Source organism: Callithrix jacchus, chromosome 22 (genome assembly GCF_049354715.1).
Source record: "Callithrix jacchus isolate 240 chromosome 22, calJac240_pri, whole genome shotgun sequence".
Lineage (NCBI taxonomy): Eukaryota > Metazoa > Chordata > Mammalia > Primates > Cebidae > Callithrix > Callithrix jacchus.
The window spans coordinates 6,049,217-6,072,059 of record NC_133523.1 but is presented as its reverse complement, the minus strand read 5'-3'; the positions used below and the strand labels follow the sequence as shown (position 1 = coordinate 6,072,059).

At 55.4% G+C, this 22,843-nt stretch overlaps 2 protein-coding genes across 4 annotated transcripts; both read left to right on the top strand.

The window, feature by feature from the left end:
* Positions 1-1,885: 1,885 nt before the first annotated feature.
* Positions 1,886-8,887, top strand: SLC25A41 (solute carrier family 25 member 41). Its single transcript, XM_003735456.5, is given in 7 exon segments — positions 1,886-2,165; positions 3,081-3,245; positions 4,353-4,517; positions 4,696-4,803; positions 5,640-5,807; positions 5,892-6,039; positions 8,416-8,887. Coding segments are annotated over 7 exon segments (1,134 nt in total). The 5' UTR covers positions 1,886-1,958; the 3' UTR covers positions 8,589-8,887.
* A 1,477-nt stretch (positions 8,888-10,364) lies between these two features.
* On the top strand, positions 10,365-22,421 carry KHSRP (KH-type splicing regulatory protein). Of its 3 annotated transcripts, XM_035286686.3 has the most exons (20): positions 10,365-10,723; positions 13,085-13,181; positions 13,822-13,860; positions 14,193-14,232; positions 15,341-15,390; positions 15,672-15,743; positions 16,555-16,612; positions 16,923-17,097; positions 17,220-17,318; positions 17,676-17,774; positions 17,910-18,012; positions 18,652-18,752; positions 18,862-19,006; positions 19,094-19,254; positions 19,337-19,446; positions 19,841-19,929; positions 20,003-20,203; positions 20,279-20,356; positions 20,435-20,595; positions 21,604-22,421. In XM_035286686.3, the coding sequence occupies exons 1-20, from the start codon at positions 10,475-10,477 to the stop codon at positions 21,610-21,612; spliced, it is 2,136 nt and encodes a 711-aa protein (XP_035142577.1). In that variant the 5' UTR covers positions 10,365-10,474; the 3' UTR covers positions 21,613-22,421. The 3 variants fall into 3 exon arrangements, with proteins under 3 accessions (XP_035142577.1, XP_035142576.1, XP_035142575.1); XM_035286685.3 differs by having other exon boundaries at positions 20,003-20,128; positions 20,435-22,421; XM_035286684.3 differs by having other exon boundaries at positions 20,435-22,421.
* The last annotated feature ends 422 nt before the right edge of the window (positions 22,422-22,843 follow it).

The following is a 22,843-nucleotide window of genomic DNA, read 5'->3' as shown; positions in this document are numbered from 1 at the left end:
GTAGCTGGGACTACAGACACACGCCACCATGCCCAGCTAATTTTCATATTTTTAGTAGAGACAGGGTTCCACCATATTGGTCAGGCTGTTCTTGGATTCCTGACTTTGTGATCTGCCCACCTTGGCCTCCCAAAGTGCTGGGATTACAGGCGTGAGCCGCCACGCCTGGCCTACTTTTGATTTTTTTTTTTTTAAGAGACCGGGTCTTGCTGTATCACCAAGGTTGGAGTGGAGTGGCACAATCACAGCTCACTGCTTCCCTTAATTCCTGTGCTCAAGAGACCCTCCCCCTTCAGGCTCCCAAGTAGCTGGGACTACAGGCACACATGACCACAGCCGGCTAATTTTTTTAATTTTTTGTAGAAAAATTTCTCGCTTTGCTGCTCAGACTGACCTGGAACCCCTGGACTCAAGTGATCCTCCTGCCTCAGCCTCCTGAGTAGCTGGGATTACGGGCACGCGCCACCACACCCAGCTAATTTTTGTTATTTTTAGTAGACACAGGGTCTTACCATGTTGGTCAGGCTGGTCTCAAACTCCTGATCTCAGGTGATCCGTCCACCTCGGCCTCCCAAAGTGCTGGGATTACAGGCGTGAGCCACCTTGTCTGGCCTAACAATCTTAATTGTGTCTGCAAACTTAAATCCCGTTTGCCATGTAACAAATGTAAGTCAGCCCAGGCTGCATCTTCCCAAGGCTGACAGAGAACAGAGACAGAAAGTGCTCTGGTTTGTCTTTTTCTCTTTTTTGGAGACGGAGTCTTGCTCTGTCACCCAGGTTGGAGTGCAACGGGGCAATCTTGGCTCACTGCACCCTTCGCCTCCCGGGTTCAAGTAATTCTGCCTCAGCCTCTAGAGTAGCTGGGATTATAGGAGCCCATTAAAAAATATAATTTGGCCGGGCGCGGTGGCTCAAGCCTGTAATCCCAGCACTTTGGGAGGCTGAGGCAGGTGGATCACGAGGTCAAGAGATGAAGACCATCCTGGTCAACATGGTGAAACCCCGTCTCTACTAAAAATACAAAAATTAGCTGGGCATGGTGGCGTGTGCCTGTAATCCCAGCTACTCAGGAGGCTGAGGCAGGAGAATTGCCTGAACCCAGGAGGCGGAGGTTGCGGTGAGCCGAGATCGCGCCATTGCACTCCAGCCTGGGTAACAGGAGCGAAACTCCGTCTCAAAAAATAAATATATATATATAATTTAAGACTGGGCATGATGGCTCACGCCTGTAATCCAGGCACTTTGGAGGCCAAGGCGGGTAGATCACCTGAGGTCGGGAGTTCAAGACCAGCCTGACCAACATGGTGAAACCCCGCCTTTAAAAATAATAATAAATAAATAATTTATCTCAAATTTATTATTGTCCATTCATTAATAAATAATAATAATAATTTTGGCAGAACACAATTCAACTTATTCTTTTTTTTTTTTTTTCTTTTTAAGACAGAGTTTTGCTCTTATTGTCCAGGCTGGAGTGCAAAGCAAAATCTCGGCTCACCACAACCTCCACTTCCCAGGTTCAAGCGATTCTCTTGCCTCAGCCTCCGGAGTAGCTGGGATTACAGGCATGCACCACCATGCCTGGCTAACTTTTGTATTCTTAGTAGAGACGGGGTTTCACTATGTTGCTGCCCAGGCTGGTCTCAAACTCCTGACCTCAGATGACCCGTCTGCCTCGGGCTCCCAAAGTGCTGGGATTACCGTGAGACAGCGCAACCGGCCCACAATTCAATGTATAACAATCACATATTCATTGGTTTGGGGATCAGGAGGTGGACATTTGGGAGGAAAGGGTCCATGGCAGGGCCGGTCACACCCAGCGAGGTCACAGGGGCATCTGTGACTTCATCGTTCCCTAGGTCCCCCAGGCAACCACCCTCCCACTAAACACTCCCGCATGGTAGCTGGACCAGCAAACGCCTCTCAGGGATTTGAAGCCCAGTGTCCTCACTTCCTCCATGGGCGCTCCGCCTGGGGAACCTGAGAACCCTTGCTCAAGGATCCAGGCACTGTTTAGGAAGGTCACGACCTTACTCACCAAACCCCCTCCTCCGCCCCCACCTCCGCCCCCACCCCGCTCCTGGAAGCCTGGCTGTACACACGTGTGTGGGTACGTGTTTGGGCACATGTATGACAACAGTCTTGAACATCTCCTGTCACAGCAGGTGAGTTTTGGAAACACAGGTGTCCCAGCGCCTCTGGTCGGCCCTGCAATGCGAGGCCAGGTTACCCACACCCTCGAGGGGGCCCACTCCCCTGCCAGCAGACCTAGAATTCTACCTTGAAGCAAGGCGAGGCGGGAAGGCAGGGTGCGGTGGTTCACACCTGTAATCCCAGCACTTTGGGAGGCTGAGGCGGGCAGATCACCTGAGGTCAGGAGTTCAAGACCAGCCTGTCCAACATGGAGAAACCCCATCACTACTAAAAATACAAAAATTAGGCTGGGCACAGTGGCTCACGCCTGTAATCCCAGCACTTTGGAAGGCCGAGGCAGGCAGATCATGAGGTCAGGAGTTCAAGATCAGTCTGACCAAGATGGTGAAACCCTGTCTCTACTTAAAAAAAAAAAAAAAAAAATTAGCCAGGCATGGTGGCAGGAGCCTGTAATGCCTGTAATCCCAGCTACTCCAGAGGCTGAGGTAGAGAATTGCTTGAACCGGGTGGTAGGGGTTGCAGTGGGCCGAGATCACACCATCGCACTCCAGCCTGGGTGACGAGCAAAATTCTGTCTCAAAAAAAAAAAAAAAAGGAAAAGAGAGTCTACATGATATCAGTTCCTTTGGTAGAGATGTCATTTATTACTCAGTATAAGAACAAGCTTTGGAAATAGTCCCTACTTGGGAAGCTGAGACACAAGAATCACTTGAACCCGGGAGTCGGAGGCTGCAGTGAGCCAAGATCGCACCACCGCACTCCAGCCTGGGGGACACAGTGAGACTCTATCTCAAAAAAAAAAAAAAATAAAGAAGCAGAGTTGGGGGAACAGGATGGGTCTTTCACCAGGAGGGCATCCTAGAGGTGTGTCTGGGGAAGGTACCCTGCCTGGCAGAGGATGAGGAAGGGCTGGGTCTGCCCTGCAGGTGCTGGACACAGGAGAGCAGCTGATGGTCCCCATGGAAATCCTGGAAATGGATAACAAGGGGGCCCTGTGGAAGTTTCTGCTCTCAGGAGCTATGGCCGGGGCGGTGTCTCGCACAGGCACAGCCCCTCTGGACAGAGTCAAGGTGTACATGCAGGTGCATGGGGTGGGAGGAGGATGGGACCCAGGGCTGGAGCCACTGGGGAGGACATGGGGTGGGGACAGATAGAGTTGGCGTGGATGGAGTTCAGGATGGGAGTGCTGGCTGGAGTTGGGGTTCTTCTTGACTGGCTGAGATTGATGTTGTGGGTGGTGATGGAGCTAGTGTGGACACAGTTGGAGTCGAGTTGGAGAAGAGGTTGGGACAACTTACCAGGGACAGGGAACAACGCTGGGCCTAGGAGTGGGTGGGAGGTCAGGGAATGGAGCGTGGGAGTCTTTGGATGAGTTTAGACAAGGTAGGGCCTGGATGCAGTGGCTCATGCCTGTAATCCCAGCACTTTGGGAGGCCAAGGCAGGCAGATGACCTGAGGTCAGGAGTTTGAGACCAGTCTGGCCAACATGGTGAAACCCTGTCTCTACTAAAAATACAAAAATTAGTGGGTGTGGTAGCAGGCGCTTGTAATCCCAGCTACTCAGGAGGCTGAGGCAGGAGAATTGCTTGAACCTGGGAAGTAGAGGTTGCAGTGAGCCGAGATCACACCGCTGCACTCCAGCCTGGGCAACACAGTAAGACTCCGTCTCAATTTAAAAATAAAAATAAAAAAAAGTAGGGCTGGAGCCATCCCAAGCGGGATATCTCACAGCTGCTGTCTCAGCTGGTTGGCTGGCTGAGGCAGCAGAATCACTTGAACCTGGGAGCTGGAGGTTGCAGTGAGCCGAGATTCCGCCACTGCACTCTAGCCAGGGTGACAGAGCGAGAAAGAGAGAAACAGAGGGAAAGGAAAGGGAAAGAAAGGAAAGGAAGAAAAAAGAGGGAGGGAGGGAAGGCAGGAAGGCAGAAAGGCAGGAAGAAAGGAGGGGAGGAAAGAAAGAGAAAGGAAGGGAGGGAGGGGGCTGGAGAGAAGATGAAGAGGAGGGAAGATACAGGAATGTGGGTTGTTACTGGCTTTGAGTCTGTGTTGTGTGCAATTCAAGAACTGGCCAGGGAAGGAGCTGAAGGAACAGGGATGGACGGGGATGGGTTGGGGTTGGGTGGCTGGGGAGGTGCAGGTGGAACTGCGCTTTGGGGGGGGATGGGGACAAAGACAGAGGCAAGCAGGGGCTCATCCAGGGTCCTCCCCCCACCCCCTACTCCAAGACCAACTTCACCAACCTGCTGGGGGGGGCTACAGAGCGTGGTCCAGGAGGGGGCCTTCACTCCCTGTGGCGGGGCAACGGCATCAACGTGCTCAAGATTGCTCCTGAGTATGCCATCAAGTTCTCCGTATCTGGGCAGGTGGGGAGCGAGGGGTCTGCTTCCCCCAGCTCAAGCCCAAACCCCTCCTGTACCCCCCAAAGTCCAAGCCCGTGTTCAAGACGCACGTTCACCCTCCAGAGCCCAGGCCTCCTTCCTGCATGGGTTTTGTGTGGGAGGGTGCCCGGCTTCTCTCTCACCCTCCTCTCTCCTGTCCCAGTGCAAAAACTACTTCTGTGGACTACAAGAGTCTCCGCCCTTCCAGGAGCGTCTCCTCGCCAGCTCCTTGGCTGTGGCCATCTCCCAGACCCTCATCAACCCCATGGAGGTAAGATGACATCTGGCCCACAGGTCAGCAAACACCGTGGAAATTAGTTATCCAGGTGCTGGGGCTACTTCTGCCTCCTCCTTCCTCCCGGCCTCCTCCCCTCCTCCTTTCTCCCTCCTCCTCCCCTCATCTTTTCCCCCTTCTCCTCCTCTCATCTCCTTCCTCCTTCCTCCTCCCCCTTCACCTGTTCTTCCTCCTCCTGCTCCTCTCCTCCTCCCTTCCTCCTTTCTGCCTCCTCCCCTCCTTTCTCCCTCCTCCCCCCGTCCTTCCCCCTCCTCCTCTCTTTTCTCCTACCTCTCCCTCCCCCTCCTCCTTTCTCCCTCCTTTCCCCCCTCCCCTTCATCTCTTCCTCCTCCTCCCCTTTCCATCTCCCCTCCTCATCCTCTCCTCTTTCTTCTCTTCTCCCTCCTCCCCTTCACCTTTCTCTCCTCTCCCTACCCCTTTCTCCCTCCTCCTCTTTTCTGCCTCCTCTCCCTCCTCCCCTTCACCCTTTCACTGCCCTAAGGAGCCCCTGTTCTCTACCTATTCACTCCCTTTCTTTTCCCCCTAATCTTTGATCTTTTTGCCATAAAGTTTTGCCCACCTCAGCCTCCCAAAGGTCTGGGATGACAGACGTGAGGCTTCTTCCCTCACTCTCTTGGCCTTTGCCAGCATTTGTGCTTCAGAACTCGAAATTCAGAGAGCATCCCAGAGAATCTGACAGATCTGGGTCTGAAACCCAGCTCTGTCTTCCTGAGCCTCATGTTCCTTGTTTGTAGGGTGGGGACAACGGCCACCCCTGAGGGTCACTGACAGGATTTAATCAAAGGAGCTGCCTTGTTCCCCACCATTCTTAGGTGCTGAAGACGTGACTGACCTTGCGTCGGACAGGCCAGTACAAGAGGCTACTGGACTGTGCCAGGCAGATCTTGGAGCAGGAGGGCACCTGCACCCTTTACCGCGGCTACCTGCCTAATATGCTCGGCATCATCCCCTACGCCTGCACGGACCTGGCCGTCTATGAGGTATGGTTCCTTGCAGAGGGGCTGGTGGGGACCACCAGAGCCCAGGCTCCTGGTGAACTTTCTCCTGGCCCCCTTCTCTTGCAGATGCTCCAGTGCTTCTGGCTGAAGTCAGGCAGGTATATGGGGGACCCCAGCAGCCTGGTCAGTCTGTCATCTGTGACACTGTCCACGACCTGTGGCCAGATGGCCAGCTACCTACTGACTCTGGTGCGCACCAGGATGCAGGCCCAAGGTCAGCCGGCGTCCCCACCCCCGCAGCCGCCACTGCCGCATGCCCCTTTCCCACCCCACACCGCCCCGCCCGGGTGGTCTCAATTTCTCATCCTCCAAAACCGAGTCCCGCACCCTGCCTGTCTGATCCCGGCCCACCTTCGATGGCTTATTTGGGTGGAAACACCTGAAACCTAAGAGATTTGGGGAATGTGTGCAGGGCTAGTGTGGGGACACTTTGAAGAGAAGAGTGGTGGATGAAGGACCTGTTTTGAGATTGGTGGATTGAGTCCATTTGAGGCAGTCAGATTTGATTTTTTTTTTTTTTTTTTTAGACAGAGTCTCACTTTGTTGCCCAGGCTGGAGTGCAGTGGCACAATCTCGGCTCACTGAAATCTCTGCCTCCCGGGTTCAAGCAGTTCTCCTGCCTCAGCCTCCGGAATAGCTGGGATTATAGGCATGCGCCACCATACCCAGCTAATTTTGTATTTTTAGTAGAGACGGGATTTCACCACCTTGTTCACACTGGTCTCAAACTCCCCACCTCTGGTGATCCACCCACCTTGGCCTCCTAAAGTGCTGGTATTACAGGCTTAAGGCACCACACCCGGCCTTTTTTTTTTTTAATTTTTTTTTTTTTGAGGTGGAATCTCACTGTGTCGCCCAGGGATGGGATCTCAGTTCACCACAACCTCTGCCTCCTGGGTTCAAGCGATCTCCTGCTTCAGCCTCCCAAATACCTAATTTTTGTATTTTTACAAATTAGCCCAGATCATTTTTATTTATTTATTTTATTCACCTGGATGCAGGTGGGCTAAGGCCAAATAGGGTGTTCGCCTATTTATTTATTTATTTATTGAAATGAAGTTTTGCTCTTGTTGCCCAGGCTGGAGTGGAGTGGCACGATCTGGGCTCACTGAAAACTCAGCCTCCCAAGTTCAAGCGATTCTCCTACCTCAGCCTCCAAAGTAGCTGGGATTACAAGGCACATGCCACTATCCCTGGCTAATCTTTGTATTTTTAGTAGAGACGGGATTTCACCATGTTGGTCAGGCTGGTTTCAGACTCCTGACCTCAGGTGATCCGCCCTCCTCCAAAGTGCTGGGATTACAGGCATGAGCCACTGCCCCTGGCCGGATTTTGGGAGTTCCCAGGATTATAAGGGAAATGGCAATGGGTTGTTTTGTTTTGTTTTTTAACAAGACGGAGTTTCGCTCTTGTTACCCAGGCTGGAGTGAAATGGCGCGATCTCGGCTCACCACAACCTCTGCCTCCTGGGTTCAAGCAATTCTCTTGCCTCAGCCTCCCAAGTAGCTGGGACTACAGGCGCGCACCACCAAGCCCAGCTAATTTTTGTATTTTTAGTAGAGACGGGGTTTCACCTCGTTGACCAGGATGGTCTCGATCTCTTGACCTCGTGATCCACCCGCCTCGGCCTCCCAAAATGCTGGGATTACACACGTGAGCCACCGCGCCTGGCCACCACCCTGATTTTTTTGTTTTTTTGAGACAGAGTCTCACTCCCATCACCCAGCCTGGAATGCAGTGGTACGATCTCGGCTCACTGCAACCTCTGCCTTCTGGGTTCAAGCAATTTTCCTGCCTCAGCCTCCCGAGTAGCTGGGACTACAGGTGCATGCCACCATACCCAGCTGATTTTTGGAATTTTAGTAGAGATGGGAGTTCATAACATTAGCCTGGCTGGTCTCGAACTCATGATCGTTAAGTGATCCATCCCCCTTAGCCTCCGAAAGCCACCAAGCCCAACCACCACCCTGATCTTGAAGATGTCTTCATAGTGCCCCTGAGCACATTCCCAAAATCTCCAGCAGATTTCAGATGTTCCCTCCTAAAATAAGCTGTGATGTTTTCTAAGATGTTCCCAGGCTGGGCAACAGATAGAGACCCTGTCTCTGCAAATAATAATGAATTTTTAAAAATTAGCTGGGGCGTGGTGGCTCATGCCTGTAATCCCAACACTTTGGGAGGGCAAGGTGAGTGGATCACGAGGTCAAGAGATCCAGACCATCCTGGTCAACAAGGTGAAACCCTGTCACTACTAAAATTACAAAAATTAGTTGGGCATGGTGGTGCACGCCTGTAGTCCCAGCTACTCGTGGGAGGCTGAGGCAGAATTGCTTGAACCCAGGAGGCAGAGGTTGCGGTGAGCCGAGATCATGCCATTACACTCCAGTCTAAGTGACAACAGCGAAACTCCATCTCAAAAAAAAAAATGTAAACTAAAAATGAACCAATTTCTTCTAAGACTCTTCAAAACTCCTTTCCTACTGACCGCAGGGCCCCTACCCATGGCTTCAGCAACTGCCCAAAACATTCCAGACTCCTAGGAGGCTGGGTCATCACTGGTCTAGTCCTGATCTTGCCTGTGTCCCTGCAGACACCGTGGAGGGCTCGAACCCCACCATGCGTGCAGTCTTCCAGCAGATCCTGGCCCAGCAGGGCTGGCTAGGGCTGTGCCGAGGCATGACCCCCACGCTACTGAAGATGTTACCAGCAGGTGGCATCAGCTATGTGGTGTACAACGCTATGAAGAAAACCCTGGGCGTATAGGGCTGTGAGCTGGACGACAGCCTAGGCTGAAATGGGATAGGCGGACCTGATGACCCCTGGTCCCAAAGAGCCCTCAAGGCCTCAAGGCTCAGGCCCTGGAGCAGTTTTTGGTGGCAAAAGCAGGCTCCGGGTTGCCGGGGGAGTTGCTGGGTCAGAAGATTCCTGAGGCTCCCTCCCCAGGATGTAGCCTGAGACAAGAAACTTCGGCTCCAGTCTGGGTCCTTGTGGGTCGACCTGGCTCCAGGGCGGAATGGTGAACATGGCAGACAACCAGGAATAAAGAGATGGTTTTGGCTGAACGTGTCTGGATACCTGGGCCTAGGAGTGGAAATGGGTGCATGAGATCCCTGGATCCGGCAAGGGAGCTGGGGACCTTGGGACTCTGGGTCCTGAATGGGAATTTGTGTCCAGGAGAGGAGATAGGACCTAGGATAGGAGCTTGAGCCTTGGATCCCAGGGCCTTATGCGAAGGGAGTAAGGGGTGTGAAGTGAGGAGCTGTGATGCCTCGATCCAGGTTGTTGTGGACTCAGATGGGGGCTGGTTCCTTGAGTCCTGCAAGATAATTTTTTTTTTTATATAGAGTCTCACACTGTTGCCTGGGCTGGACTGCAGTGGCACAATCTCGGCTCACTGCAACCTCAGCCTCCTGAGTAGCTGGATTACAGGCGCCCGCCACCATGCCCAGCTTATTTTATGTATTTTTAGTAGAGACGTGGTTTCACCATGTTGGCCAGGTTGGTCTCGAACTCCTGACCTCGTGATTCGCCCGCCTTGGCCTCCCAAAAGGCTGGGATTACAGGCGTGAGCCACTGTGCTGGCCCTTCCTGCAAGAGCTGGAAACTAGATGGGTGGAGGTCGAGAGAGAAGAGAGCACAGGGGATCCCGGGTTTCCTGCTCTCCGGTCTCCGCATCTCCGGAAGCTCTCGATCTCCAAGGCTTCAAGCAGGCCACGTGCCAGGCCTACCCAGCCAGGCTCCAGGGGAGCTAACCCAGACGTCAGGCCCGAATTCGGGCAGCCGGTCGCCACCGCCCACGTCGGCTGCCATTCACTCCAGCTCCCGCTAATCCCCTCTCGCAGTCTAGTGGCTGACTCCGCCCCAATGCAGCGGCGCTTCCACTGGCTCCCACCAAAACTGGGCGCCTTGATTTCCTTCATTCCCATTTGTCCAGACCAGTGTCAGTTCCGAATACCCACCCATGTCGCTCAGCCATTGGGTTAGAAGTCAGGGATAGAAAAGGATTCTGGTTAACAAGGGAAGCAATTAAAGTCCAAAGCCAACCTCATCACCCAGAACTCATCAGGGATTGGATTAAGTTGACTACCCATCTTTACAAGCACCGCCCCTCACGTGCATTCATTGGCTTGCGCCCACGACTATCAAACCGAACGCCCACCCAGCCAGTCCAAAGGAGTCTTTCACTAGGCCCTACCTTTCAGTCCACGTGACTCTTCGGAACCGTCAATCTAGTTCTGAAGCCGCCCCGCGAATCTGGAACTCGCGCTTCATTGGGCCTCCTGCCTTCGCAGATCCCCGTCATTTGCCCGCCCAGCACCGGCTACTCGCAGCTATTGCCTCTGAGAGCTGTCGGTCATCCTGAGCCTCCCGCCCACTGCCCCTCATTGCACTCCGATTGGCCACCTCCTTCAGAGCCCGCGATTGGTGTCCAGGGTACGGCAGCTGCCTCCCACTGGCCCGCAGGAGCTGTCCGTCACGCCGGCGGCGGGAGGGGGCGACCCTCTCCCCCCTCGTCGTCTTCCCAGCGGCTGGGTTCCCAGAGTGCTCCGCGGCCGTGTGGAGCGAGGCCTTGTTCCCGCGTTGAGCCGCCGCCGCCGCCGCCGCCTCCTCAGCTTCAGCCTCCGCGCCAGGCCCGGCCCCGCCGCGCCATGTCGGACTACAGCACGGGAGGACCCCCGCCCGGGCCGCCGCCGCCCGCCGGCGGGGGCGGGGGAGCCGGGGGCGCCGGGGGAGGCCCTCCGCCGGGCCCGCCAGGCGCGGGGGACCGGGGCGGCGGCGGCCCCGGCGGCGGCGGCCCGGGCGGGGGGTCGGCCGGGGGCCCCTCTCAGCCGCCGGGCGGAGGCGGCCCGGGAATCCGCAAGGACGCGTTCGCCGACGCGGTGCAGCGGGCCCGCCAGGTGAGGAGGCCGAGGGCCTGAGGGGCGCGCTCGCGCTCGCGCACGGGCGGGGGAGGGGGCGGGGGTCACGTGTGCGCGCGCGCGCGGGGTCGCGGGAGGGGCCGGGGCCGTCTCGGGGTCACGTGGGCGGTAGACTGGGGCTTGGCCCTCCCGCGGTTCCTCGAGTGGGCTCCCTGCGGGTGACCCCCCTGCAGGAGGTAGGGGCGCACTGGGGGTCACCAGGAGCCGTCCTGGATGTGCAGGCGCCCCGGAGCTTGGGGACGCACTTTTGGGACTCCCTCATCCCCCCACACCCCCCCCCCCCGTCTTAGGACACGCCTGAAGGCAGGAGTCCACCTTACCGGGCGGAGGGTCTTTATCCTCTCCTCCATATCAGGTCAAAGGGCAGGTGTGTGTCCCCAGCTCGATCCATTTCTGTCCCCTCCCTAGGAGGAAGGGACATTGTGGGGGTGGGAGGGACAGTCCTTTCTCTTGAGTCGGGAAAGTGGATGGGGGACCTGTCTAGGGCTGAGCACTTGGGCGAAATGGAGTAGATGAGCATTGGGACTGGCTTTTGGATGGTTTCGTGGGTTGAAAGCGTGGTCTGTCTTTGGGGGAAAGAGGGGAGGGTCTCCCACCACCGTGTCTTGAGGCGTGATGACAACAAGGAAGTGTGACATGCTTCTAGGACTGACCTCTCCAACTCCATTTGCAGCCTCTCCACGGCCTGGAGGGGTGGGGGTCGGTAGAATGGGAGGACTTTGCCGCCTTTCGGGAAACAGACGGGCTCCAGGGCTGACCCAGTGCCTCTGGGGCTGGAGACTGGCTCCTCCCAAGGTGGGAGGTCCCGTTAGGTGAACGCCCGTGTTCTGGTCCTCTGTAGTCTCTGACTTCCTCACCCTTGGAGTTGGGTGGGTTCTAACGTGCATTTGGTCTGGTTGCCCAGGGAACTGTCTTGATTCTGGGGCAGCTTGAACGGAGGGAGCTGTTGCTGTCAGTTGGTGGGGAAAGGCCCCCTGTGGGCATCCCATGGGCTTTGGCTCAAGGGCAGCATAGATTTTTCTGTGGAGACTGGTGGAAAGGGTGATTCTTTAACCCAGACTCTGATTTTAAGTTTGCTGGATTGAGGTCTTCACACGTCTGAGATGTAACTTGTATCCCAAAGAGTCTTGTTTTGGGTGTTTTGTTTTGATTTTTGAGACGGAATCTCTTGTCACCCAGGCTGGGGTGCAGTAGTGCAATCTGAGTTCACCACAGCCTCTGCCTCTTGGGTTGAAGTGATCCTCTTGCCTCAGCCTCCCAAGTAGCTGGGATTTTAAGTGTGCACCACCACACCCAGCTAATTTTTGTATTTTTAGTAGAGATGGGGTTTCACGAGGTGTCTGCCAGACTGGTCTCGAACTCCTGACTTCCAAGTAATCTGCCCACCTCGGCCTCCCAGAGTGCTAGGATTGGATTACAGGCATGAGCCACCTCACCCAGCCATCCAGAGAGTCTTGTTTTGGTCAGATGAGGATTTCATATACCTTGCAGTGATCACTTTCCTCAAATTTTTTCACTAAGTCGATACAAAGATTTTGAGAGCGAAGGAGGTAGGAGAAAGTTGAACTCTTCAGCATCCCAGGAGAACTGAGCTAAAAAAAAGAAAAACTGGTTACGTGAGCTGGGGCCACTGGCAGGAGGAAATGTCTGAAAGCTCCTGGTGATGACCTGGGGACCCTCCTTGGCACCCGAGCCTCTCTGTTCCTTTAGCCCCTAGGACCAAGTCTGTGTGGATTATGGGCTGGGCACAATTTTTTGTTTGTTCGGTTTTTTGAGACGGAGTCTTGCTCTGTTGCCCAGGCTGGAGTGCAATGGCCACAATCTCGGTTCTCTGCCTCCAGGGTTCAGGCGGTTCTCCTGCCTCAGCCTCCCAAGTAGCTGGGAGTACAGGCATGAGCCACCAACGCCTAGCTGATTTTTTTTGTATTTTTAGTAGAGACGGGGTTTCACCATGTTGGCTAAGCTGGTCTCTAACTCCTGACCTCATGATCCTCTCGCTTCAGCCTCCTAAAGTGCTGGGATTATAAGCATGAGCCACCGTGCCCTGCCTGCTGGCCACAATTAAGACACAAATCCCAGCAGAAGGGAAGAGGGGAATTTTGATATTCCCGGATAACTGGTGAGAACCTTGAGGCCTGGGTTCAAAACTCCTCCTAGGATGTCTTAACCAACAATTCAGGATGTCTTCCCTGAATGGGAGGGCCAAACACCAGGACTTGATGGGCTTTCGTAACCAGGAGATGTTCTGAGAAGTTGGAGATGTTCTTCGAAGTTGAGCTGGGCGCCATGAAGGGTTGTTTTTTGTGGTAATTCTACTTTGTGCTTACTACTTTATTCTAGATCGCTGCCAAAATTGGAGGCGATGCTGCCACGACAGTGAATAACAGCACTCCTGATTTTGGTTTTGGGGGCCAAAAGAGACAGTTGGAAGATGGAGGTAACTCCCTGCTGCTGCCTTTAGTTTAGGAGGAAGGGCTGGGGGCAGAAAGGTGCTTTTGTTTGAGTGTGGTTCAGAATGGGTGGGTGTCGCTGCTGTTTGGTCTTTTAAAACCTCAGCAGTCCCGGCTTTGTTAATTCTTTTTGTTCTCTCTGCCATCCTGAGGTATCAGGTGGCAGAGAGAAGGGCAGATTGATTGTGACTGGGTCGAAGTTATAAGTTCCCAAGATGATTCCTCCCCTTCTGGGAGGCTGGGGCAACCTGGAGCAGTTACTGAGGCTTGATGGGAAGTTAGGCCCTGGGGTGTGCAGTGTGACCCCAAGTAGCTGGTGTAGCCAGTGATCAACTCCTGAACAACTCTGCTGTTACCTGGACACCCCTCCCTGCCAGGGGCGAGTCCTGTCCTAAAGTGGGAGGACTCAGGTGCCTGGTGGTGTTTGCATGTTTTGAAGGTTTTTTTTACTCTGAGCATTGGTGGAGTCTGGCTCCCCTCTGGGGCGGGTCTCTCCTAGGCTCCTGTCTCAACTCTAAGGGTCGGGGTAGAAGGGGACTATTTACCTTGGACATGTGGCGCCAGCATCAGGTTTGAGGCGGCCGTGGGTGGGTGGGTGCTGCATCTGCCATCCTTTCTCTTTCCCAGATCAACCAGAGAGCAAGAAGCTGGCTTCTCAGGGAGACTGTAAGTCCAGGGGGTCTGCAGGCGGACATGGCTTCAGGGGCTTGAGGTTTTTCAGGAGTCAGGAGACAGAAGCACTGAGGAGGTGGCAGCTCTTTACAGAAGCCCCTGGTGCTTGCATTCTGGGGCCCATACATTTGAGGGATCCTAGGACCCCTGAAATAGAGGCAGATGTACTCTGTGCTTTTGTGGGGAGGGGTCCACAGCACACATCAGGCACTGGAGTAGGCTGGGACCATGGTGCCAAGCTCTGCCCCCTCTGCCCCTGGGGCAGGCAGTGCCAGGTATCTGAGGAGGAGCTAAGTCAGTCTTTGCTTTGGGTTTTCTCTCTGCAGCAATCAGTTCTCAACTTGGACCCATCCATCCTCCCCCAAGGTAAGCCATGGTGGAGCCCACACGGCTTTCTCATCTGTTGGCCAGCAGACTGGCCTTTCTTACTGACTTTGGGAGGGCTCTTCTGGGTGCTTTAGCTCTCAGGTTTTATCCCCTGTTGACAGTTGACCAGAAAGTGCTTAGACGGTAATGAGGCAGAGGAGCTGCCTCCGCTTCTCTTACCCCTTGTCTGTAGGGCTGTGGGAGGAGAGGGTCATGGCAGTCACTGTGGTGACAGTATGGTCTCCGCACCCTATGGCTTTCTCCGACAGGGTCGGGACTCTGAGCAGCATAGATGTCTTCTTCCTAGAAGAGGCTGGGAGGGCCTTGCTTCCCTCCCTCATGCATCTTCTGCAAGTGCTCATCCCACTCAGTGCTGTGGAGCTCAGGGCTCTTTGCCACCTTTTTGCCCCCCAGATGGACTGAGGTGAACCTGACACAGGTCAATTGTGAGGGATCAGGTTTTTTTTCTTTTTTTGAGATGGAGTTTTGCTGTCGCCAGGTGTCAGGCTGGAGTGCAGTGGCGCAATCTCGGCTCACTGCAACCTCCGCCTCCCAGGTTTAAGCAATTCTTCTGCCTCAGCCTCCCAAGTAGCTGGGACTACAGGCACACACCACCACGCCCAGCTAACTTTTGTATTTTAGTAGAGACAGGGTTTCACCATGTTGGCCAGGATGGTTGTAATCTTTTGACCTTGTGATCTGCCCGCCTTGGCCTCCCAAAGTGCTAGGATTACAGGTGTGAGCTACCACGCCCAGCCAGTTTTTCTTTTCTTTTCTTTTCTTTTTAATGGGCCAGTAGTTTCGTAAAGTACTAGGAAAATAAGATGAAAAGGACATACGGCCAGCTTATTTAGAGATGAGAGGCATAGAGTGACTGTCAGCTTGCTGTGAAAGTGTCTCAGCGATGGAAAGGCACCAGGCCACGGGCCACACTGCCCCAGACCGCCTCTCAGGGCACAGATTCGGTAACTGAGGTCTCAAGAGGATTTGTGGCCTGTCTGGTCAGATTCTGCTTAGGCCTGTGGCAGCTGTGGCTTCGTGTAGCCCTCCCAGAGCTTTTGTCTTCTCTTCCCACTTGAGGACTGACCTTGGGTGTGTTTCTTTACAGGACTTCAATGACAGAAGAGTACAGGGTCCCAGACGGCATGGTGGGCCTGAGTGAGTGTGGGTCACTTTGGGTTGGGAGGCCCACTCTTCCCCAGGAGGCAGTGTCCTGTGAGGTCTTGCCACAGTGCAGAAGCCCTGGTCTGAGAGGGCTCCTGTGTGCTGTTCTCATTTGCCCCTCCTTCGTCCCCTCTGGGCAGAGGATGGGAGCTCTGGGATGACTGCTGCCCTCCTGAACATCAGAGGGGCCAGGGGCCCCCCGCCATGAAGTCTCCTCAGGCCCAGGCTCCCTTCCCTCATCACGCTTTGCTTTTCTCTTTTTTTTATCCACCCAGTCATTGGCAGAGGAGGTGAACAAATTAACAAAATCCAACAGGATTCAGGCTGCAAAGTACAGATTTCTCCAGGTATAAGACCATCAGGTTCCTGCCAGAATGGGGGCCAGGGTTGGGCCCTTTGCACTTCCCTTTAATTACTTAATTTCCACGGGGACTGTGGAGCAAGTGAGCTGGCGCTTGTTGGTACCTAACTACAGACCAGGCTCAGCACAGCATCTCACTCCACTAGTACTGCCCACGGGGCTCAGCTGTGACTATTTTCAGTGGGTGGGGACGGACTGAGGTGGCAGGGGCCCCTTGCTGCTCACAGGGGCCTGGTTTCAGACACCGAGCTCCGAGCCCACTGCCCTGCCGCTTGCGTGAGAGCACCCAGCAAGACTGCGCCAGGCAGGGTGATGCGTTGGAAAGAGTCATTGCTCTGAAGCCAGGTGCAGGTCCAGAACCCAGTTCTGGCTGCCTATCTGCTCTCAGGCAATATAGTTATCTTTTTGATTCTCAGGGTCCTGAGTTGCAAAAAGCCTGCTTAGCAGGGGGTTCTGAGGCTTCACTTGGGTGTGTGATCCGTGCTGTCTGTAGAAGAGGCTCTGGTGGTCATCACTGGTAGCGGGGGTGGCCAGGTCCTAGACCTTACAGAACCTGCCCTCCCTCCACCTCATCCTTTTCCCTAAAAGTCCTGCCTCCCTTCCTGGGCTTTAAGCTTCCCGACCTTGGCCTTCTATCAGGCAGCCTCCCAGGTATTCAGAAGAAGTAAACTGATTTGTCAGGCTGCTGAATGGGACAGAAGTGACCCTTGGTGGTTCTGAAAGTTTCTTGATGTCCAAGGCAGGCCTTTCTCTGCCCGTGGGCCAGGGAGGGCACTGACCCTGTCTCCTCTTTCCAGACAGTGGTGGCCTACCCGAGCGCAGTGTGTCCTTGACAGGAGCCCCAGAATCTGTCCAGTAAGTCCCCACGGGGCTCTCATTGTGATGCAGGGGGTATGCGGAAGCCCGCTCTGTCCTTTTGAATTGGAAGTCGGGAGTGACTTGCACACCATGTCCTCCACTCCTGCCTGTTCTCCAGAGACCCACGTTAATAGGCTGATACCCTGGCAGTCTAAGACCTGGGGAACCTGGAGCCCAAGCATCCACAGCAACTGGCTCTTCTTCCTTGTCATCCTTGCACAAGTTGGGACCACATTCCCTTTGAGCTGGGTGGGCCACCAGACCAGTACCTTTCTCTCTTGGTGGCACCTGCTCTTCCCCTTCCCAGGAAAGCGAAGATGATGCTGGACGACATTGTGTCTCGGGGTCGTGGGGGTCCCCCAGGACAGTTCCATGACAACGCCAATGGGGGCCAGAACGGCACCGTGCAGGAGATCATGATCCCTGCGGGCAAGGCCGGCCTCGTCATCGGCAAGGGTGGGGAGACCATTAAGCAGCTACAGGTGAGGGCAGTGCTGGGCGGCTTCCTCTGCATCCACATGCCCCTCCCCTGCCTCACCACCGCCACAGCAGCCCAGGAAGTCCTGGAAGAGCCCAGCACTAATGGTTAACCTTGGTTGTAAAGGAACGTGCTGGAGTGAAGATGATCTTAATTCAGGATGGATCTCAGAATACAAATGTGGACAAACCTCTCCGGATCATTGGGGATCCATACAAAGTGCAGGTGAGCATGCTCTGCGATGGTGGTGGGGTTCCAGAGTAGGGTGGGCTGGTGGGCAGGCCCAGTGGCCTGGGGTCTGCATTCGGCCAGAGAGGTACATGCATGGTTGTAACATGGTGAGACTTGCAAGTGCGCTGGCTAGGAGGGCGGCCCTGAACTGTCTCCCAGCTGTGTGTGTGTGTGAACCAGCGGCCTCACCTCTGACCTTCTGCTTTCTTACCTGGAAAGGGGGCTGCTGGCAGTGCCTACACATTAAAGTGGCAGGTGGAGAGCTCAGTAGGGTGCTGTGCTGGGCTTAGCCAGGGTTTGTGGGTCCCTAGCTGAGGGCTCGCCTGTGGGGGCTGCCACCTGTGTTTGCAGCAAGCCTGTGAGATGGTGATGGACATCCTCCGGGAACGTGACCAAGGCGGCTTTGGGGACCGGAATGAGTATGGATCTCGCATTGGCGGGGGCATCGATGTGAGTGTGGGCCCCCGACTTTACCCCCCCACCCTCATGGAGGGAGGGGCCGGGGTGAGTGGCTTCTCATGGCCAGTGGACAGTAGAGGGCAGCAGAGCTGCAGGCTGAGCTGACCCAGCCACTACCATCCCCAGGTGCCGGTGCCCAGGCATTCTGTCGGCGTGGTCATTGGCCGGAGCGGAGAGATGATCAAAAAGATCCAGAATGACGCTGGCGTGCGGATACAGTTCAAGCAAGGTCAGGGCCTGGCCCGCCCTTCCCCTAGGCAGCATCCCCCTTTGGGAGGCAGGCTCTGAGGAAGCTGGGCACCGTGGTCAGTCAGGTGGTCTCCTTAGAGCGCCTCGCTGCTCCTAGTCCAGCTATCAGAACATGCCCAATCCCTTTCTTCTGGGATGGCTACATGAGAGGGTGACATGGGCTTTCCAAGTCTGGGGGGATGTCCCTGTCATAGCTTCTCTTCCTCCCCCCATGTTGGAGCCCATCCTTACAAGACAGTCCAGGCACCCCACAGTCTGGGTCAGGTCACTCTACCTCAGCTCTGGGCTCTTGCCAGCCCTCAGCCAGTCTCTGAGCAGCCTGCCATGAGTAGAAGGGCTTCTCTAGTTTTCAGGTTTATTGTTCTGTAAAATCTTTCAGTGCTGGGGGTGCTGGGTGCTGGAAGAAGCCTGAGCCACCCTCTGGCTTGGCCGTGGGTTTCCTTCTCTGGGAATATGGGCCACCTCCCCATCAATTCCTGAATGGGTGGAAGCTGGAAGCAGCGCTACGTGTCTGAGATCTCACGCCGGCTTGGTGTCTGCCCTGGAGAGGCGATGTTGCAGGGCTCTGAGGGTGCTCTCTTTTAAACTTGTCTCTCTGCTCTCTCGGTGCTGGCTGCAGACGATGGGACAGGGCCCGAGAAGATTGCTCATATAATGGGGCCCCCAGACAGGTGCGAGCACGCAGCCCGGATCATCAACGACCTCCTCCAGAGCCTCAGAGTAGGTGGCCCTGGGTGCTGACGGGGATGATGGCAGGGCCTCCAGGGCAGTGCTATGGCCAGACCCGGCTTCCAAGGTTCATCCTCTTCATCGTCCCCTTGTCTTGCAGAGTGGTCCCCCAGGTCCTCCAGGGGGTCCAGGCATGCCCCCAGGAGGCCGAGGCCGAGGAAGAGGCCAAGGCAACTGGGGCCCCCCTGGTGGGGAGATGACCTTCTCCATCCCCACTCACAAGTGTGGTCTGGTCATTGGCCGAGGTGAGTGTGGCCCCCTGTGCCCTGTCCCTTGCCCCCTTTTCCCTGGACTACCACCTCAGGCCACCTTCACCTTCTGCATTTACCCAGGTGGCGAGAACGTGAAAGCCATAAACCAGCAGACGGGAGCCTTCGTGGAGATCTCCCGGCAGCTGCCACCCAACGGGGACCCCAACTTCAAGTTGTTTATCATCCGGGGTTCGCCCCAGCAGATCGACCATGCAAAGCAGCTTATCGAGGAGAAGATCGAGGTGGGCTGGGGAGGGCTCTGGGGGCTTGGGCTCACAGCCCGGATCCCAGCCCACTCATCTTGGCCACTCTCCTTCCCTCCAGGGTCCTCTCTGCCCAGTTGGACCAGGCCCAGGGGGCCCAGGCCCTGCTGGCCCAATGGGGCCCTTCAACCCTGGACCCTTCAACCAGGGGCCACCCGGGGCTCCCCCGCAGTGAGTATCCCTCTCTGCCTCCTGGGCTTAGTGTTGGGGGATCACTGAGCTGGCAAGAAGTGCCACTTCCCTAGAGGTGCAGGTGGGGGAGCCTCGTCCAGTCTGTTCTTGTGGACACCGTCAGCAGGCTCTCTCCTGTCAACTGGTAAAGCACACGCCCCTTTCAGCATCCCTCCGCGTACCTGGAAGTTTGGGGGCTTTTTTTGTGTGCTCGAGCCGACACTTAACACTGCACGTCCTTCATGTTGCTTCTCATCTAGGCCTTTCCCTGGTACCTTGTTGAGCCTGGTGGTCTGGGTCTCTGGTCCCTGCCCACTCAAAAACATGCCTGCCCCAGGTGGGCAGGCTTCAGCCACCCCCGCACTGCTGCTCACACATCCCTTCTCTCCTGCAGTGCCGGGGGACCCCCTCCTCACCAGTACCCACCCCAGGGCTGGGGCAATACTTACCCCCAGTGGCAACCACCTGCTCCTCATGACCCAAGTAAGTGATGGGCCACGTGGGGAGGGTGGGCCCTGCTCTGTGCCGGAGTCTAACCTGGGTATCCCTTCTGCAGGCAAAGCAGCTGCAGCGGCCGCGGATCCCAATGCCGCATGGGCCGCCTACTACTCACACTACTACCAGCAGCCCCCAGGCCCCGTCCCTGGCCCTGCGCCGGCCCCCGCGGCCCCACCCGCTCAGGGTGAGCCCCCTCAGCCCCCACCCACCGGCCAGTCGGACTACACTAAGGCCTGGGAAGAGTATTACAAAAAGATCGGTGAGTCTGCAGGGCGGTGGGGGGCTCCAGCTCTGCCAGGGTAGTGGATTCTGACCTGTCTCGTCGCCCCCACAGGCCAGCAGCCCCAACAGCCCGGAGCACCCCCGCAGCAGGACTACACAAAGGCCTGGGAGGAGTACTACAAGAAGCAGGGTGAGTGGCTGCTCTGCGGGGACAGAGGTGGGGACAGCCCTCACCTACAGCCTCTCACCTGGCTCTGCCCACCCACAGCGCAAGTGGCCACCGGAGGTGGTCCAGGAGCTCCCCCAGGCTCCCAGCCAGACTACAGTGCCGCCTGGGCGGAATATTACAGACAGCAGGCCGCTTACTACGGACAGACCCCAGGTCCTGGCGGCCCCCAGCCACCGCCCACACAGCAGGGACAGCAGCAGGCAAGTGGGAATTGCCACCCTCCTCCTCCTCCTTTCTCCTTCCAACCCCCGGCCACCGTCCATCCTGCCTTAGTGGGTAGCGCCGGAAACCCCTTCCCCTGCGGGGTGTGCCCTTGATGCCTGCTGCGGGGGCCGTGTGGCCGGAGGTCTCCGGGAGTCCCCACGCACCGCCAGGGAAGCGTTCGCTGGGTCCAGAGGTTAAACGAAGAGGCCTCCCTGCGCCGGCTGCTTGTTCCTGTGTGCCGCTGTCGTGATGCTGGGGAGCGCTGAGACTCGCAGGCGGGACTTCTGAACTGCTGGGGAGTTGGGGGGCAGGCAGACAGCGCGGACGGTGGGCACCGGCCCGGCCGCCACCTCGCTCACAATCTGGCCACTTGGGAAGAAAACGTCTATTTTTTCCCCTTCTCTGCATCACTTTTTTTGGTTTTTGTTCTTTTATTTTTTTAAATCCATGATCTTTTTTCCCGTGTCCAAGTGACTGTTGCAGGCGGCCCAGCTCTGGCAGGGACTGGTGGGGACTTGGGGAGTGGCCCAGGCCCCTGCCCCAGCGGGCTAGGCCTCCCATGCGCTCGTGCTTGCCTGTGTCCCGGGCTTGTCTGTGAAGTGGGCGTGAAGATCGTTGCCACCTTCCAACCTACCTCACAGGGGTGTTGTGGGGACACCGTGATCTCTGGATTGTTCATGTTGTTGTGCTGTGCCGGGAGCCGCTGCCCTCCGGAGACAGGGCAGCTCCCCTCCAACCCTAGCGCCTCCGCCCTCTTCGGCCCGCTCCTCTCTTCCTGCTCTGTCCCTCCTTCTCCATCAGGGAGCAGCGTGACTTCAGTGAGTCCTGCCAGCACCTGGCTAGACAGTTAACAAGCACGTCCTTCCAGCCTGAGCCAGCGCAGGTTTGGGAGGGGCCTTCCTGGCCCCCCCCCTTGGTGTTCCAGCCCCTCCTCTCTTCTGCCCCCTAGTCTCCCACCCTCCCCTCCCCGTAGTGACCGATTCCTATCTCTTCCCTCTCCGCAGGCTCAATGAATCGAATGAATGTGAACTTCTTCATCTGTGAAAAATCTTTATTTTTTTTTTCCATTTTGTTCTGTTTGGGGGCTTCTGTTTTGTTTGGCGAGAGAGCGATGGCTACCAGGGGGAGTATCGGGGAGCCCTCGCGGCACGCGGGGTGGGGGGCTTGGGGGCGTGCCGGTCCCTCACTCTCTCGCCCATTCTGTGTTTCACATGCCTTTTCTTTCAAAATTGGGATCCTTCATGTTGAGCCAGCCAGAGAAGATAGCGAGATCTAAATCTCTGCCAAAAAAAACCTTTAAAATTAAAAAACACAAAGAACAAAACAGAACTTATAAAATTATATATATATATATTAAAAAGTCTCTATTCTTCACCCCCCAGCCTTCCTGAACCTGCCTCTCTGAGGATAAAGCAATTCATTTTCTCCCACCCTCGGCCCTCTTCTTGTTTTTAAAATAAACTTTTAAAAAGGAAAAAAACAGTCACTCTTGCTATTTCTTTTTTTTAGTTAGAGGTGGAACATTCCTTGGACCAGGTGTTCTATTGCAGGACCCCTTCCCCTAGCAGCCAAGCGCCCTCCTCTCCTCTCTCCTCTCTCCTCTCTCCTCTCTCCTCTCTCCTCTCTCCTCCCTCCTCTCCTCCTGCCCTGGCTCAGCTCCCTCGGCCCTGCCCGCTCCCTCCCAGGACTGGTCTGTTGTCTTTTCATCTGCTCGAGAGGAGATTGAAACTGAAAACAGAATGAGAACAACAAAAAAAATTGTATGGCAGTTTTTACTTTTTATCGCTCGTTTTTAACTTCACAAATAAATGATAACAAAACCTCCCCGTCTGCGGGTGCTGTCTGTCTCCCCCCGATCCCTCCCTCCCTCCCCGTAGTTTTGAAGCAGATGTTTGTTCTTTATAGATGTTGTTTAAAAAGCCTGATAATGGTGATTGAAAATTACAAACTTTGTGTTTTTTTTTTAAAGAAAACAAATAGAAAATAGTTTTCTTCAGGCGCAATGTGCTGTCCCCCCCGTTTTTTTTTTTTGTTTTTTTGTTTTTGTTGTTAAATAAAGTGCTTTTTGTTTAAAAAAAAAAAAAAAAAAAGACGATGCTGCCCGCAGTCGTGTTTGCGAGAGGAAACAAGTTGAAGAGGAGCAAGTCTCAGCCAAGGAGAGTGGGCTGTGGTCCCCCAAGACGTTCCTTTTCTGATGTGGGAAGGGAAAGGGAAGGGGAAGCCGGCACTACTGTCTTTCCACTC